The sequence below is a fragment of the Sylvia atricapilla genome, chromosome W (assembly GCF_009819655.1).
Source record: "Sylvia atricapilla isolate bSylAtr1 chromosome W, bSylAtr1.pri, whole genome shotgun sequence".
Lineage (NCBI taxonomy): Eukaryota > Metazoa > Chordata > Aves > Passeriformes > Sylviidae > Sylvia > Sylvia atricapilla.
The window spans coordinates 16261643-16278540 of record NC_089173.1 but is presented as its reverse complement, the minus strand read 5'-3'; the positions used below and the strand labels follow the sequence as shown (position 1 = coordinate 16278540).

The 16898-nt window shown below is 43.5% G+C and overlaps 1 protein-coding gene across 2 annotated transcripts in view; it reads right to left on the bottom strand.

Annotated features, from left to right (window-relative positions):
- Positions 1-14724, bottom strand: part of LOC136373467 (dachshund homolog 2-like) — a 326642-nt gene extending 311918 nt beyond the window's left edge. The window contains exon 1 of one of the 2 annotated variants that reach the window (XM_066338367.1): positions 14157-14724. In XM_066338367.1, coding sequence (XP_066194464.1) covers positions 14157-14635 — 479 coding nt within the window. In that variant the 5' untranslated portion in view covers positions 14636-14724. The remainder of the gene's footprint in view (positions 1-14156) is intronic. The other variant, XM_066338369.1, reaches the window with a different exon arrangement.
- Between the last annotated feature and the right edge of the window lie 2174 nt (positions 14725-16898).

Genomic DNA, 16898 nt, shown 5'->3' with positions numbered 1-16898 from the left:
ATTTTTCATTTGTGGGGATAGAGCATGGGCTGGTATTCCATCAAGGATAGAGGGTGGTCCGTGTACATTAGGAAGGTTGACCCTATTGACACCTAATATGACCATGATCTTACACAAATACAGAAATCACATGCGATTGAGGTCAAAACGAATGACACACGCATACACCCCAGAGTGCAGAGATGATGTAACGTTCTGGTCCCCGGGTGAAATCATTGCAATATCATTTTTTGTCCCTCAAGCAGCAGCTGCTCGGGCTTTAACATTGTTGGATAGGATGGCCTGTTGGCTGGCTAAACAAACTAATGCTACTTCTAAGGCCATTTCAGACCTGCTGATCGATGTGGATTCAGTGCGGCATGCGTCCCTCCAAAACAGAGCAGCTATCGACTTCCTGCTGCTGGCTCAAGGACATGGATGCGAAGAGTTTGAAGGGATGTGCTGCATGAACTTGTCTGATCACTCAGTCTCTATCCATGCTCAGCTTTCTAAGTTGCAAGAACTAACCACACATCTACAGAAATCCACAGGCTTTGGACTTGATGATTGGTTGAAAGGACTCGGTTTTGGCCCTTGGATAACTTCATTGCTGCAACATGGAATAATCTTGCTAATTGTTATTGTAGCTACCTTATTGCTTTTGCCATGTTTTATAAAATGCTTGCAACGCATGCTTATGAACATGATTGATGGTGGTGGGAAACAGCTTTTGTTAGCACAAAAAGAAAACGGGGGAAATGTGGGAAGCCTGCCTGAGATGTGGCTGCGTGAGAAAGGACATAGCAGCCAGATTCAGCTAATCTCTGTGTGAGAAACTAGGCGTACGTGACTGAAGCAGGGCCAACAGTGCCCTTGAAACACAGGTGCAGAGATACCAGCTGGGTTGTTGAGAATAGTTGGTATGCAGTAAAGAAAATTAACGAGATGGGAACTTAGAATCGCAAGGCTAGTAATAGAAAACAAAGCATTAGTGTTAGACCCAATCCTGAGCTTAGATTTTGCAATATGCATGAGCTAATTATTGTGTGTATAAAAAACGGCTGATTGAACAATAAAGGCGAGACCTGTTGACCATGACAAGATGAGACATGTCTCCCATCTTTTCCAATACTCAGGAAAGATGACTACAATAAATGTCACCAGTATTTCTTGTTTTGCTTCCACACCAACATGAATAGAGATTCTCTCCTTTAAGGACAGATAACTAAGATGGAGCAGTTTATTAGAGGGCTGTGGTTGTGGGGTGGGAGAGGGACACGCAAACTAAAATTTTGAAGGAAGCATATTAAAAAAAGGGCAAGGTAAGTGGATGACCAGAAACCCTCTAGCTTAATATGCAAGAGAAGTCATTCATGAAATTTAAAGACAGAAATGTTCGTGAGTTCCAGCAAGAAGAGATTTGTTTGAAGCAAAAGTCACTTGTGTAGCAAGTAAGGCAATTCATAAAAACACCAGAAAGAAGTGACAGCGATTCTGGTTCTGAGACAAAAGATGTTAGTTCATAGAACAGCAGGATCAGTTAATGCTCTTCAGCACTGCTGACCATGAGAACAAGGGAGGTTTGCAGTGTGTTACAGCAACAATTCTGGCCAAACCCTTGCTGAGGGCTCCTGCAAGAGGCACTGTGGCTGCTCAGAGCAGCACATCAGCCTGAGCACACAGGCACAGCACACACCTGGAATGCAGCAGGGGAGCAAAAGGTGCAGACAGCCTGTACTGAGCTCTCTGCAAACAGTCACACAGCCTGGGAGAACATAAAAATGATTCTGTAATGGCAGGATGCTCACCTCCAGGAATTTTGGTAAGTCACCTATCAGATACATGAACTGCCATATAAAAAAAAAAAAAAAAAAAAATAAAGCCTTACAAGTCAAAAGACTCCCCAAACCTACAAATACATCCTTCAGCAACAAGCTCATACAACAGAGGAACAGAACACCGAGTTCATTACCTTGGGTCCTGTTTCAGTATCTATATTGTGCTCTTGTCTAACTGCCAGCACTTTACCACTTTGCTCTGCTGGTTTTTTTTATTGCTGGTTTTAGGAGCTTTTGTGTGTTTGGGGGAGGGGTTTCAGGTTTTTCTTGTTTAGACATGTATTTTAAGTCTCACTGGAAAGACTTGACTTTTTCCTGCCTCTATTTTTCAGTATTATCTCAGCAGCTCTTTAGTAAAATGCCCTCCTTCAGCACACAACATTTAAAAGTACAAGGAGGAGAGGAGGCAGCTGCAGACACCTGCAGCCCTGAAGAGAGAGGCCTTCATCAGCCTTACAGAAAAAAAACAGGGATAACATTTCACAAGACAGGACATTCTCTGATTAACTGTTATCAAGAGTCTATTAGCTAGCATGTAAAACTTGCACTAGGCAAAAACAACCGCTAGACACGTAAGAAAAAGCATAATGCATAACATTTTAAACATGCTGATTAGAGGTTCTAAATGAAGCTCAAAATATTTTTCCTTTCAACTAGCTTTATCTTCTTAATTAGCAACTCTTAAATTACTTTAACATACAAGTAACTAAATCCCCCTACTGGCACAACCTCTGTGCCAGTTTTCTTTACAGCCGCCTTTATTTTTTTATTACAAATATACTTCTCTAGGGGTGGTGGGGAATAGGACAAATCAGCTCCTCAGCACACACACGGGATTTCAGGAAATTGAGACAGATGGCACAAGATGGCATGGTTGATTCCCAGGAAGGACAAATACATCAGCAGTGTCAGTGCTGACCTGCCTGAGAGACTCCTCAGCAGGGCAGTGATCCCAGCAGTGGCTGCCAGTGACATCTACTCCCAACTCCCACAGAATCCAGCCATCCCAATAAAATCTTTATTCCACAGGACAGTTATTTCTACTCTGCAAATAAGTTGCCCAGAAAGGCTGTCTCAATCCTTGCAAATATTCAAAATCTAACTGGAGACAGCTCAGGACAATCAACTTCAGCTGACCCCACTGAGACAGAAGAACTGGTCTAGACCACAGAATTCTAGAATGGTTTGAGTTGGAAGGGAACTTAAAGCTCATCCCATCTCCTGCCATGGGCAGGGGCATCTTCCACTGTCCCAGGTTGCTCCAAGCCCCATCCAACCTGGCCTTGGACACTTCCAGGGATCCAGGGGCAGCCACAGCTTCTCTGGGCACTGTTTAGTTTCAATTTGGTTTCCCGGCCAACGCATCATTTATGTCGTGGTTAGACATTTGCCAAATTTAGTTTATCAGCTGGGAGATAGGACTTTGGGAGAAAAAGGCAAAACAAGCACAACTTAAAAGTAAAAACAGGTAGATTTTATTAATATACACTAAAGAAAAAGAGAGGAAAAAAAAATGAGACCTGCTGAGACATTCAAACACCTTCCCCCCCACCCCCTCAACTGTTCACTTTCTCACACACCACAGAGAGAAAACTATGATTTTCAGTCAGTTGCCACCATTTAAACACGATCCTACATCACCTTGGGAGAGGAGCCTCTCTAGGGTTATGGAGAACACGCCACAAGAAAAAAAAAATCTAGTGGCTTTCAAGGCCACAGATCTGAAACCGCCTGGAATTTTTGCAGATTCATTGCAGTCCCACCCATATAACAGCTTCCCAAACTGTTTATGGGCTTCCACATGTTTGGGGTATCATTTTAAGAATGCTTTTCTAGTATAAAACAGGGATTCTCTTCCATTTCTAAATTCACTTCTATCTCAAAAGAAATAGAAACCTCCTTGTTCTTTCCCAGGAGCCAGGGACATATTCTAATCAAAACTCTTAATTAAAACCCATGTATATCAATACACACAACCCTTTGGCTAGAACTTGCATTCCCCCAAGCAGCATTAGGATGTTACAAAAACAGTCCATTTCCCCATAATTCACATCTAGAGAAGTCCGGTAAGAAATGTCCACTTCATCCATCCCATCTTCCAAATAGTCTTTCTCAGTTCTTTCACTGACTTTTTCTCAAATCTCTCTCTCTACATTTCAAATGTCTTCCACGGAGGAGGGAAACGGGTTAAAGTCTTTGCTTAGAGTTTTTCTTCTTCAGCAGACTCAAGGTCACAGATGATGGTCAGGAGAAAGGAAGAGAAAACACAGGCTCAGGAACATTGATAGATGAAATCTTCTCCACCCCTGGTCAGACTTGAAGCGATTTAAACTCAGATCAGCTTCCTGGGGCTCTGGACAAAAGTTCTTAAAAGTCTCTTGTCCTTCGGACCAGCGGCTCTGGCAACCAAGGCCCAGAGCACGGCCACCGTGGTCCTGGCGCAGGGCCAGACTGCTGGTCTGCAGTCCTCCTCCTCCTCTCCCCATTAGAGGAGCCGGGAGGGGACAGAGGGGGTACAGCCAGCCCTGGCCGCTGTCCCACAGGCAGGGCCCCCCCCCCCCGAGACCCCGACCCACGAGGTGATGTTACCTTCTCGATGACCGGAAAAGGAAAGAGCCTGAGTCACCTGAACCCTTGTGATTTAAGGCTGTGTTTCCAGAGGCGTAGAAACACTCCCATTCGTCAGCCAACCTGTCAATCACAATCCATTCTAAACCACCACAGGCACCCTGTGTCATCTCCCTGACCTGCTGGCCACAGTCCTTTGACGCAGCCCAGGACATGGCGGGGGGGGGGGGGGGTGTTTGGGGATCCAGCACACGTGGCCGGGCCCTGTTGAGCTTCTCATGCACCAACACCCCCAAGTCCTTCTCCTCAGGGCTGCTCTCAATCCCTTCCCTGCCCAGCCTGTGCTGGGAGGACTGTCCTGATCCAGATCCAGCACCCTGAACTTGGCCTTCTCCAGCTCCACGAGGTTTGCCCAGTCCCACCTCTGCAGCCTGTCCAGGCCCCTCTGGATCCATCCCTTCCCTCCAGCATGTGATCACCCCACCCAGCCTGGAGCTGCTGCTGAGGACTCCATCCCCCTGTCCCTATCACCAATGGCTCCACCCCACTGTCTTTGTCACTGACACCAGTGTTAAACAGCATCAGTGCCAATCCTGAGCCTGGAACACCACTGCTCACTGGGCACCACCTGGATATCCAGCAGCTGACTGCAGCTCTGAGCATGACCATCCAGCCAATTCCTCATCCATGGTCCATCCATCTAGTCCACATTACTCCAGTTTAGAGACAGGGATAGCCATCATCTCAAAATGCACAAAGATGACCTCAAGAGGACCCTGCTAACCGCCACAATTCTGTGATTCTGCAAAATATGTTAGATTTAGAACTGTATACACAGTGTGAAGTAAATCTCATGAACTTTTTAAAATAAAAAGTGTTCTGTTTTTATTTCACTGTCCATTCAAGCTTGAAAACAGGAAAGAAAAAAGTCTTGGCATTTTGCTGATTTAAAATACCATGAGGACATCCCAGGCTAAAACTTCTCTTGCCACGGACTGGACAGAATTGATTTACAAGCTGAGAATGTTACTCACTCACATGGCTATGACAAGCATAAAAAAACCTAAAGACTTTAACTAAGGACTCCAAGATAGCCCACACAGTCCTGTAAGTTTATTTAGCAATTTTAGTTCATGCCCATAGCAAATGCACATTTAAACTAAATTTCTAGATTATTCTAAAGTCTCCCTCTCCAGAAATCAAGGTTGATTTCCATGGCTGAGAGAGCTTTGGGAAAATGCAGTAGTTTAAATCGCATCATACATAAATTTGTGTGCATGTAAGCATCTTATCAATGAATACATGTATATCTTAATTGCATAAGTCCTATATTAAATATAACTCCTGCTTTAACTTACAGGGTAGCTGAAATGTGTTATCTGATAGAACATGAAAACTCTGATCACAGGAGCCTATGGCTGGGAACAAGAGTGAGGAAGACTAAGAACAGTAAAAGAAAAATGCTGCTGACAAAACAGCCCCGAGATTCTTTCAAAGAAAAATCAGAACTACCTCTGCTCAAAATACTGTCGTCCTACCAGAGACAGAAAGGATGCGGGGGAGGCATTCAAAGGAGGCAGCACAACCTCCTGGCATGAAGCTCATTTCTGTGTCTGAGCACAGGAAACCCTCAAGTCTTGCAAGCTGTATCAGGCTGAGTCTTGAATAGAATGACTGCAAGTGCACTGGTGATGCACAATGTGACATATTTCAGTACATTTTAGTCATAAACAGGCTGGACTTACTTTTAGACCAAATAAATAGGTAACATCTTGATTATGCAAACATACTTTTCACCCAAAGCCCCTGAAGTAATTTTTCCTCTGTTTTACAGAAGGAGCACAATCAAGAAAGAAACTCTAAAATCATTACAGGAAATTACCTCAAAATTTTAGATCTACCCTACACTTTGTATGCCACACACAACTACAGGCAGTGTTAAGGGCAACTGAACCACTTAACTGAAATGGAAAAAATATTTCAAAATATTTAAAACTTCACTTGATTCACTGATACGATACCTCACAAGGCACCCAGCTCAAGGAGGAGAGTAAGCTAGTTGACTTGCTGGGAAAAATCTGAAGGAACATATATTAAGGATCTTTTCAATACTTCAGTAACTATATGCCAAATCCTTAGCTAATACTGTCACTGGAAACCTTCAATTAATGACAATATTAATAGAGCTTTATGTACCATAGGTAACAGTGCACATGCATAATATAGCAAGATACCTCAAGTTTTACACATTAGTTGTAAAAAGCCCATTAATAAAGAATAATCTAATAAAAGCTCTGTTTGTCATGGCATTACCATACTGTTTAATGTAAGAAAAAAGAGTCTCCTTCTTAAATAACTACTAAATGCTTGGAGTTCTAACATATTGCTGCAAGCTATAATGGTTATAACTGTTACTCCAATACACCTTTTATACAAACCCATAAACACACGAGTGGAAATACAGCATAGATGTTCATCTCGAACGCAATTTCCATTCAATTTCCCAAGTGCAGTCCCTGTGTGCAAACTAGCTTAATGTTATGTTTAGCTTGCAAATTCTTTTAATAAATAATGAATGCGATAAAACTGGTAGATAAATGGCAAGCTGAGAAATCATAAAAAACGCCTTTTGTGCTCATGCTGTTGCCGATTTCAAACTTTAATCCAGCTACAGATCAATAGTACTTTTTCTTTTTAACCCATCCCATAGATAGCAGACAGAGTGGATGTAGGTTAAATGCCAGTACCAGATATCAATTTCCAGAAACTTGATAACATCAGGCACAATTGCAATCGAACATTTTATACCTTATCATAGGAACAATATACACTGCTAAACATCACACTTTAAACCACTGCACAGTAATAAAGGGAGCACATTAATTGGGTTTGGTTCTTACTTTCTGGACAAGTGGTATTTGTGAGTCACAAAAGGCTCTGACAATCTATTTTAATGAGCAAAATGGGCTCAGCGGGTCAAGATGTACTGACAAGGGAAAATAATCTCCCCACGCCTGGTAGTGACAATAAATTTTACACAAACACACAAAGCAACAATGCAGCTGTACTACCAAAAATTAAAGGCAAGCAGAAAAATTTCTGCTTTACAGGATTCGGATATTGGAACCTTCTGGGGCAGGTATCAAAGTACATTAGATAATAGGTATCAGTGTTTCTTACAGGTTGTAGAACGGAGGGAGAAGGGTAACCCTATTACCAAGTCACTTTGGATAACCCTGTTTTACCAAGAGGGAACAAAGATCAAAAGCTTACAGTCCCTAGGAACAGTTCTAATATCAAGCAGGATAAATCTAAATCACTAAGAATCATTACTAACTAGCATACTTGTGCTTGGGAATGCCGGTTTAATTGGAACATATAAAAACCTTGCCTTAGCTTACACCAAAGGAACACATCCCAGACAGCAGGAACTCTCAAGTAGCCTCATTATGTTTGGGCTTGCTATTAGTTCTGTGTATGTAAATAATCATTAAAATCATGCATTTCCATACACCTTCAGGTTTTATTACACTGATAATCACACGAAGAACTTACAAAAGCAACCAGCTGGGAACTTTCCATGTATTTTAAAGTAAGGATTTGGATAATTTTGTTTGTAACTTCAGAAAATTTGTAATTACCACCTCTGGAAAGGCACAAGAGATACATGATCCTACATTCAGCAAGTACAAGATCAGACCCAAAACCACAGGAAAATGTAATCCTTTCAAAAGCAGGGTTCAGTAAATATGTCTCACCTTTGATGAGAAAGAATCAGATCCTAGAAACATTTTTAAGTTCTTTGCCCTTGTTCTGGCAAACGGCCCCTGGCATGAAAGGGAGGTTCACCTCAGCGAAGTCAAAACAGAGACTTTACAGCCCAGATTTCAATACCTTTTTAATACTAATGGTGACAAACAGCCCTTACATAACACCAATTCCAGCCTGAAAGTAGTGAAATAAGACAATTCTTTAAAACATCTAATGAGCTTCATTTGAAATATTTACTACAAAATTGCTAAGGTAGGTAGTCTAGTTTCTCACTCTAAGGCCACTGCCATACAATAAAATATGATTCTTTAATTCAGTGGGTTTTGCTGTACTCCTCAGTCTGACCAAAGTTGATTTTCCCTGTCTTTTAAACCAGTGCACAGAGGCTGCATGTGCAGCCACAGCCCTGGTGTGAGAATAATTCCCCATCTACAGAGTTGGTCCCTTCTGGAGGCTTTCTGAGTATAATGCTATTGCCACACATTGATATATTGGTGAGAGAAAGGCAAATATAACAATGCTAAAGCTTAAACTCATTTGAATAAACTTTGAATTTCTATTACATATATTGTTTCCTTTATCAAATTGGAACTACTGGAGCAAGAATACCAAAAATGCCAACATAAATCTAGATCAGTTACAGCCAGTTTCTCCAATTTATTCTCAGAAGCCTTAAAGACAAAAAATCCAAGTTCATATGTGTCAAGGAAAGATTAGAAAAAGGAACATTCCTGATAATTTTTAAAATGAAAATAAAAGCGTCTCAGAGAGAAATCAGGTTTAACAAAATGATTGCACAAAACACTGTTTTATCCTCTAAAGAAAAACAAAGATGACCACGAGTGGTTTAGTAAACACTAAGGAATATAAGCCGTGCATAGCCTACATGGGAAATAGATCTCCATTATTCATGACAGAGTATTTTGCACTTTGTGCTATCTTTTTTTCAGAATTTAAAACCTTTCCACAAAGACACATCCCAGCCTTTTATGGCTTGTGTTCCACAGGTTCTATCCAAGATAATGGATACCAGATTAAACTCACCCGAAATTAAAGGTGATCAACAACTTCTCCAACATAACTAGCCTTACATAGGGAGTAGTAGCAGAAACATAATAAACAAGTATTTTAAATCTAACAGATGTTGAATCCAGAGATACTTAAAAGAAAATTCCTAATGAGGTAAAAAAAGAGAAAAGCCTTACTTCAGCCTGTAATCAATTTGGACACAATAATATTCTATTTATAGCAATACTTTTAACATGTTCTAGTCTTATATTATTTATTCATATCATTCCTATTACAATGAAATATTAATGTTGAGAAAGTGGTTACTCTATTAAGGAGCTATCCTATGTTTAGATCTTAATATTGATCTCCACTATTTGGGAATAATTAATCATTCTGTAAGAATTTGCATTTGCCTGTGCTATAATACTATCAGAAGTTTAGAATCTTCCTCCACAATAATGCCAAGATTAAATTTATATTTTGACCTATTCCTAAAGGCAATTTAGTTATTCCAACAGAAGGGGGAAAAGGGGATACTGCCACTTTGAAAGCCTCAATCTCTGACATTGCTGGCAGTGTATGGGAACATTAATGCATCTGTCATGATAACAAGCTAAGAATAACATCTAGACATCAAACCGAGCAGAGAATCCATCTGAAGTGATTCATTCAGATCTGTCTCATTGATTTATTAAACACAGGGCAACATCTGCAGCCTCACAGAGCCGCTTGGTGAAATTAATGCAAGATCAATTCAAATGGAAAAAAGTGCAAAAGAGATAAATCAAAACACAATTTGCATGCAGTTCCACAATCAGGCTTATTGGGTGCAAATGCTCAATTTTTCCTCCCAAAGCAAATGAGTTTAAATGTTGTTTTATCTTTGTAGAATTGTGTGATTTGAAGTGACAGTGAAGAGTTCCGCAGGTTGAAATGGTGAAAAGAAAAAAGGAAAATAAATGCTTGCAAAGACCTTTTGAATATGCAACAAGAATATCATTAATACCTAATTGTTTAGATTTTTTTGTCTTTGCTACAAAAACACAGTATTTTTCAGTTGTAGAAGTCTCAGTAGTTAATTACATATGTATTATGCATATACACATGCAGAAATCATACAAATACTCCATTTTGGAGGAAAAGCACGTTATCCTTCAAATGGGGAGCCCTAGTGCTATGAAGAAAGAAGGAAATTTTAATCAAGGGTTCTACAGATTAGATATGCATCTGATGAAAATATTCAAGTATTTTAGGAGTTTTGAGCAGGCACAGACTTTCAAGATATCCAAAAAGAAAGAGGGACTTTTCCAAAAGCCTAACTACACTGCTCAGAAAGTGAGAGAATTCCTTTCTCCATCTCAAGCAGAATTCACTTTGCCAGTGATCTCTCTCCAGAGTGTCTGAAGTGAGCCTCCTCTCCAAGGAAGAGAAAGAAATTGAAAAACTGATCTTTATTTAAAAATGCTAACACCTCTGAAATTCATAAATTTGGCCAAGTCTGAATGCAGGCTAAATATCCACTCAGAGAAAGAAGTTTATGGATAATCAGATGTCCACATTTCCTATCAATATACAGGAAGCTGTGTACAGTGCTACATGGCTGGATTGCTTTAATTATAATCTTGACATCAGTTTCCTAATGAAGGACAGAGTACTGCTGACTATAGGGTAGATTTTAATAACAAACATGATTAGACCCTCATTATCTCATAAAATTAAATGTCAGCATTTACTGCTTAAATTCATTTCTAAAGCCTTTTATTGTTTGTGAATAGCCAAAGTAATGCAAAATATTAGCTTAACTGGTTACTTTAAATCATGAAAAATGTGCCACATACAGAAATGCTCTTTTCTGGAAAGTATTCTGACCATTCACTGAATAATCCAGACCAACACTGTGCTTTTTCAGTGGCCAGTAGCATTCATCAAATACGGAACTGTGTGGAAAAGGTTGCAATCATATTCCTATAATCCTATTTTTCAGGACTGACATATGTACTATCATAAACATGCTCTTACTACAGTTTTAAATTTCCTTTTAAAAATAAGTCCACATTATAGTTTGGGTTTTTTTTTTTTTTTTTTTTTTTTTTTAAATTAAGTAAATGTTAGGCTTTACTACTAAATTTAAGCAATCCTCCATAATTTAAGTAATCTTTTAAGGTATTGCCCATCAGGAGCTAGATTTTGTCAGTATGTTCTACTCACTTGAAGGTGGGACCTGCAATGAAATGAGCAGTTTGTTTCATTTTACAGACCTTGCCTGCAAATTAGAGCGCATGGTGCTGGCTAACAACAAACATTTTAGGAACATTCTGCAAACATGTGAATGAAAATTTAAACAGTGCATGTGAACGGTACTATGGAAATACACAGGTCAGAGCTGCTGGACAGAGTAACTCCTGCTACAGAACTCAGTTTTGAGCTCTTTAGACAAACTCAACTAGAAAAATTGCAATAGAGTAAGCAGGAGAAATAGAATTTATCCTTTTTTTTACTTATATATAATTGATGGTCTGCATTCCAATTAAAAAAAAAAAAAAACCACAAACAACTAAAAGTGCACACTAACATAAGAGATGCCAACTTTAACAAGTCAATTACCAGTGAAAATAATGATACTTAGCATTTAGCATTAATGATACTAAGCATTTCTTACTGCTTTTTCTGGCAGCTCTGGAGTTAACCACAGCATTTCTAAAGTATTCAAATAAATATATAAATAGCCATCAATTTAAAAAAAAAAATTTAACTAGAAAAGCAATACACAGTACTCCAAGTTGAGAGCAGTATTTCTAAAATATCACATATTTTCAAGCCTTTACTTTGCAGGTACAGAACAAAAAACTGTGAGCATATCTTTTAACAGTTCTACTGCATTTAATTTGTTGGATAACGTGCACCGCAGTGCTTCTCAGGTCACTTCACAGCAAACAAAAATAATTAAGATCACTCATGTATTTAACTATTTTTACCCAACATTCTCTCCAGTAAGTATGGACTGTTCAAGGGAAATAATAATCCGTAAATAAAATGAGGCATTAAACATTTAATTAGCATGACAGAATACAATTAACATTAAGTTACAATCCTTGAGCAAAGTTTCAGGTGTGCTGATAACTCTCCTCATACCTTACACCTGAAACCGTGAATGCAAAACACCTTGATGTAAGCAGGTTCTTCCAACCAGTGGCATCTTCATGAGGCATTAAGAAGTGAAATGCAAAGGGATTTGCTATTCTTGAACGGGTAAAACCACAAGATTTCCCTAGCGGGGTGGAGAGAGTTTAAGCACATTCATCACGTGTGAGTCTGAGCTGAGAGCTCTGCCCTGCCTTATCCCCAGCCTTTCCCCAGGGCTCCGTTCATTCACTGCTCCTTTCACCCCTCTCGGAGCATCACTCGGCTCCTCACCGACAGCTCCCCTAGGCGCCCTTCCCACTGCTCCCTGCATCACCCATCCCCTCGGTCCTATCACCCCCATAAGTCTTTGACAAAGAGAAAAAAAAAAAAAAAAAAAGGTTGGGAAATACAAGTTTTAAACATTTAACACTCCAGCATTTCGAGATTTTAATTTGCTGGTTGTAAGAGAGCAGAAATCATCAGACTGCATCTGCAGGCTGCATCATCAAATCAGATGGTGTATTTCCCTAATGGAAAAGTTTGGCACGGTCACAGAAATTAACGAGATGCATTTCTTTAACCATCAACTTTGATGCTAGTCGAGTCTCAGAAACATTTCACAGAAACATTTACTTGTTAAGTGTGCCCCTCAGTAATCTAATGTATTTTAATAAAATTAACGTAAGTCTCAGACCTTGCTTCCAAACCCATCACTTTAATAAAGCAATGGGTGTGATGTCATCGAGGTGCCTGACACTGAAACAGGCAGCGGGAGAAGAGGTTACAGAGACAGAACGAGAGAAAGGAAAGAAGCACATAGTTCATATTAACAGATCTAGGAATCTAGTTAATATGATACTAAGATCTAGGAATTAAGTGCATCTCTAAACTGCCACCTGTAATATAAAGTGATTTGAAACAAAGCAAATACTGCATCCAAGAATGACGCCCGGTCTGCTCCTGCTTCAGCAGCGAGTGCAGGATCAGGCCCCGCTCTGGCACGAAATTAAGTTACTAAAAATAAAACCCCCGCTCAGAGCTCAGCAGGTCGAACCAATGACACAAAGCCCACAGCTACCGAACACGGGCACGCTGCAGGTCGGATATCGCACTCAGAGCTCGCTGAAGCGGCTGTAAAGAAAGTTTGCTGCTACAGAAAGCAGCAGCACGCTGACATGGAAATGTTTCTGGAGACGTCCCTCACCAACTGCTGAATCAGGGAATGACATCTCCAAAGTCTTTGCCTTACACCCTGCCCCACGGCACCAGTGTTCCTGCCGAGCCCCGAGAGGTTTTTGTGTTTGTTTAGATCATTATAATTTCTAAAGGCAGCAGCCATGAAGTCCCAAACCAGGATTATAACCCGGAGTCTGGAGGAGCCAGCAGGGATCCGGGGGCTCGGTGACCAGAGCTGGGCAGGGCAAGGGCTGCGGCCGCTCCAGAGCTGCGAGTGCGGGAACGGAGCCGCTCTGGGGGCACCGGGACCCGCAGCCCCTGCCCGGGCACCCGGCTGGCACCGTCCGCGGGAGCCCCGAAGCACAGCCACGGGTTCCAGCGGGACAAAATTAACGGAGAAAAGTTTTGGGCATTTGGGTTAGGTTTTTTTTAAGGAGTGTTTTCGGGAACTATCGCCTTTCCCTGTTTGGAGAAAAGTTTGGAGCCCGGCGCGCGTAGCCGCTCCGCTGCCCAGCGGTCCCGGCCACGGCGGGGGCTGAGGGAAGCAGGAAAAGTTTTCCATACCGGCATCGCCGCACGCCAGCCTCGCTCAGCCCCTCGGTGCCCCCCACGCTCCCCTCCCCCGGGACCCCCGCCCCCGGCTGCACTCCCCGCGGGCCGGCCGGGGCCGAGCTCGGAGCCTGCGCTCACCTCGCGTTGGTGCAGTCGTTGTACAAAGTTTCGAAGTCCTTCCTGGTGATGAGCTTGCAGCGGTTGACGCCGGGCTGGATGGCCCCCAGCCCGCGCAGGATGCGGACCTGCTCCACCGTGCACACCACGGGCGATATATCCAGCCGCTTCAGCTTGGTGTAGACCGTGTGCAGCCCTCCCACCAGGTGCTTGAGGAAGAGATCAAAGACCTGCGGCAGGCAGATCAGCTCCTGCCCCTCCACGAGGAACGAGGCCACCTTCACCCCGTGCAGGTTGACCATCTTACACTCGTTCCCGCCGCCGCCCGCGCCGGCCCCGCCGCCGCCGGCCGAGAGGAAAGTGTTGACGAGGCTGTTGGTGAGGCGCGGGGACTCCGCGGGGCTGGAGTACAGCGGGTCCGCCCGGAACAAACCCGCCGAGCCCCCCGCGGCGCCGCCGCTGGAAGTCGCGGCGATGACGGGCGGCGCGGACACCGCCATGGCCGGCGCGGCTCCCCGCGGCTGCCTCAGCCCCGCGCTGCGCTCCGTGCGGAGCCGCCGGACCGCCGCGCTCCCGCCGCCCGCACGCAGCGCCCAGACCCCTCCCCAGCGCCGCCGGGGGAGAGAGAGTGACGGCGCCCTCCAGCCAATGCGCCCCGCCCGCCGCCGCCAGTGGCTGCGGGCGCGGGCGGGGCGGGGCAGCGCCGGCCGCGCACCTGGGGCGGGAGGCGTGAGGGAGCGCGGGCAGTGCACTGTGGTGCCTGCAACTCGGGACAAAGTTTTCAGGGGGGACCCTGGGGCCGCGGGGGGCTCTCGCTCCGCGGGCCGGGAGAACGTCCCGTTCCCCGAGCTGTGACAGGATGCCGCGGCGCTCCCCAGGCGGTGATGGGGTCTAGGTCCCCGGAGCGGGAGGGGGTCCCACGGGCGTTCCCCCGCGCTCAGAGGGAAGGGAGCGGAGGGGACGCAGCGCTGCGGCCGTCCCCATCCCTTCCCTAGGGAGCTGGAGCAGTCGCTGAGCCCTAGCACGTTTGGAAGTGTCAAAACACCTGTGCCTCGCCAGAGCTGAGGGGAATGGGGGGACGGGGCGGCGGTGCGAGGCTTCGTTTGGTACGTGAGACAAACGCGGACCGGGAACGCACCAGGCGCGGTGGCACCAGCACAGGGCTGCGGGTCCACGGCCACTGAGTCAGGCCTACAGCAAGCCGAGACCCTCCAGAGAGGGGCATAAGCAGGACGGAGGGAGGTGTGAGAGCTGTGCAGGTTTGTGGTGGCTCACGCCAGGCAAAGCCCGTTCTCGGAGGGTCTGGCACGCAGCTGGTTGAAATTCGCAGCCCCGGTGCGGCACCAGTTGTGGTTTAGCTTCAACGGGCTCGGCCCTCTTCTCACGCTGCCGCCACAAAGCACCGTGTGGTACCTCGGCCTGCGAACAGCCCCGGGAGCCGGCACATCCTGTGCCTCCTCTGCTCCATCCAGGGCGGGTGACACAGAAACTACCAGGCCTCCTGTGTCCCTTCTCCCTGAACAAGAGGAGCCGAAGGATGATCAGACATCCAACAGATCCAGGGCATGCTGGCTACATTGGTTATTTGCTTCTCACCCTCTCCCAGTGTTACATCACAACTCTTTTCCCACCCTCTTCCCGTTTTTCCTGTGTTTCAACATCCTTCTTTCCTGTTTGTTGCCACTGGTTATCATTCTTTATCTTTCCTTCTTTCCTAGTCATTTAACTTTTTACCTCCCCCCCTTTTTTTTTTTTTTTTTGTTTTTTTTTTTGTTTTTTTTTTTTTTGTTTTTAGTTTTCGCCTAAGCCATTCAATAAACAAAGCAAGCAGAAAAGAATAAACAAAACTTTTCAAGATGCTGCCAAGCAAGCAATACCAACAGAACATTTCAGCTATTTCCATGGTTCCATTGCCTGTGTGTGCCATCCTCTCTTTCCTTTTGTTAGGCTTGCTTATTTAGGCACCTTCTCTGCAAGGTTTAATGTTTTTTGCATTATGAGTAATCCCATTTTAGATGAGAGAAGATGACTGTATGCTAACTAAATTGCTATATTTGTGAACATAACCGATCTTAAATTACACTCTAGAGGAACCTCGCCTTCTCCCCATTGATTTTATGTGTTCTAAGAAGCTTGGCCACCAGTTTTAGGTCTTTAACCTCACTGCCTGAAACTAAGGCAGAATTTGCACATACTTAGTTTAAATTAACACCTTTCAATAAGAATTCTAGTATTCTCTGAACTAGTTCATGCATCTTTTTAGGCTCAAACCTTAGACTGGAAGTTCTGTGGGGCAGGGGCTACTTACTTTGGCAAAGTATTCAGTAAAATCAAGCCCTGAACTCATCTGAGATATTTATATACTGGGAATTACAAAAATAGCAAATAACTGACTCCAGATAGAAACTTTTGGGTGTTAATTTTCTGAACATGATTGCTATTAAGAGATTTAATAAATCAGATTCAAGCACTGCTCTTTTAAAGGCCTTTTTTCCCCTTTGAAATTAATGCGACAATCAAAACCCACCGTGAGAATTCTTTTTCCTTTTTGACTTTAATGCCTTCCATAAGCTAAACATATTCCTAAATAAGACTGAATTTTCACAAGGCCAGAGGAAGCTTTGCACATCAACACCCAGCGAGTTGGAGTGGCATGAAGCAATATAAAATCATAAAGGCTGTAGTAAAAGCAGTGCCCTTGAGAGGTGACTGTCCATGGAGAGAACTGCTCTGAAACTTACAAAATGCTCAGGGTTTGAGAAT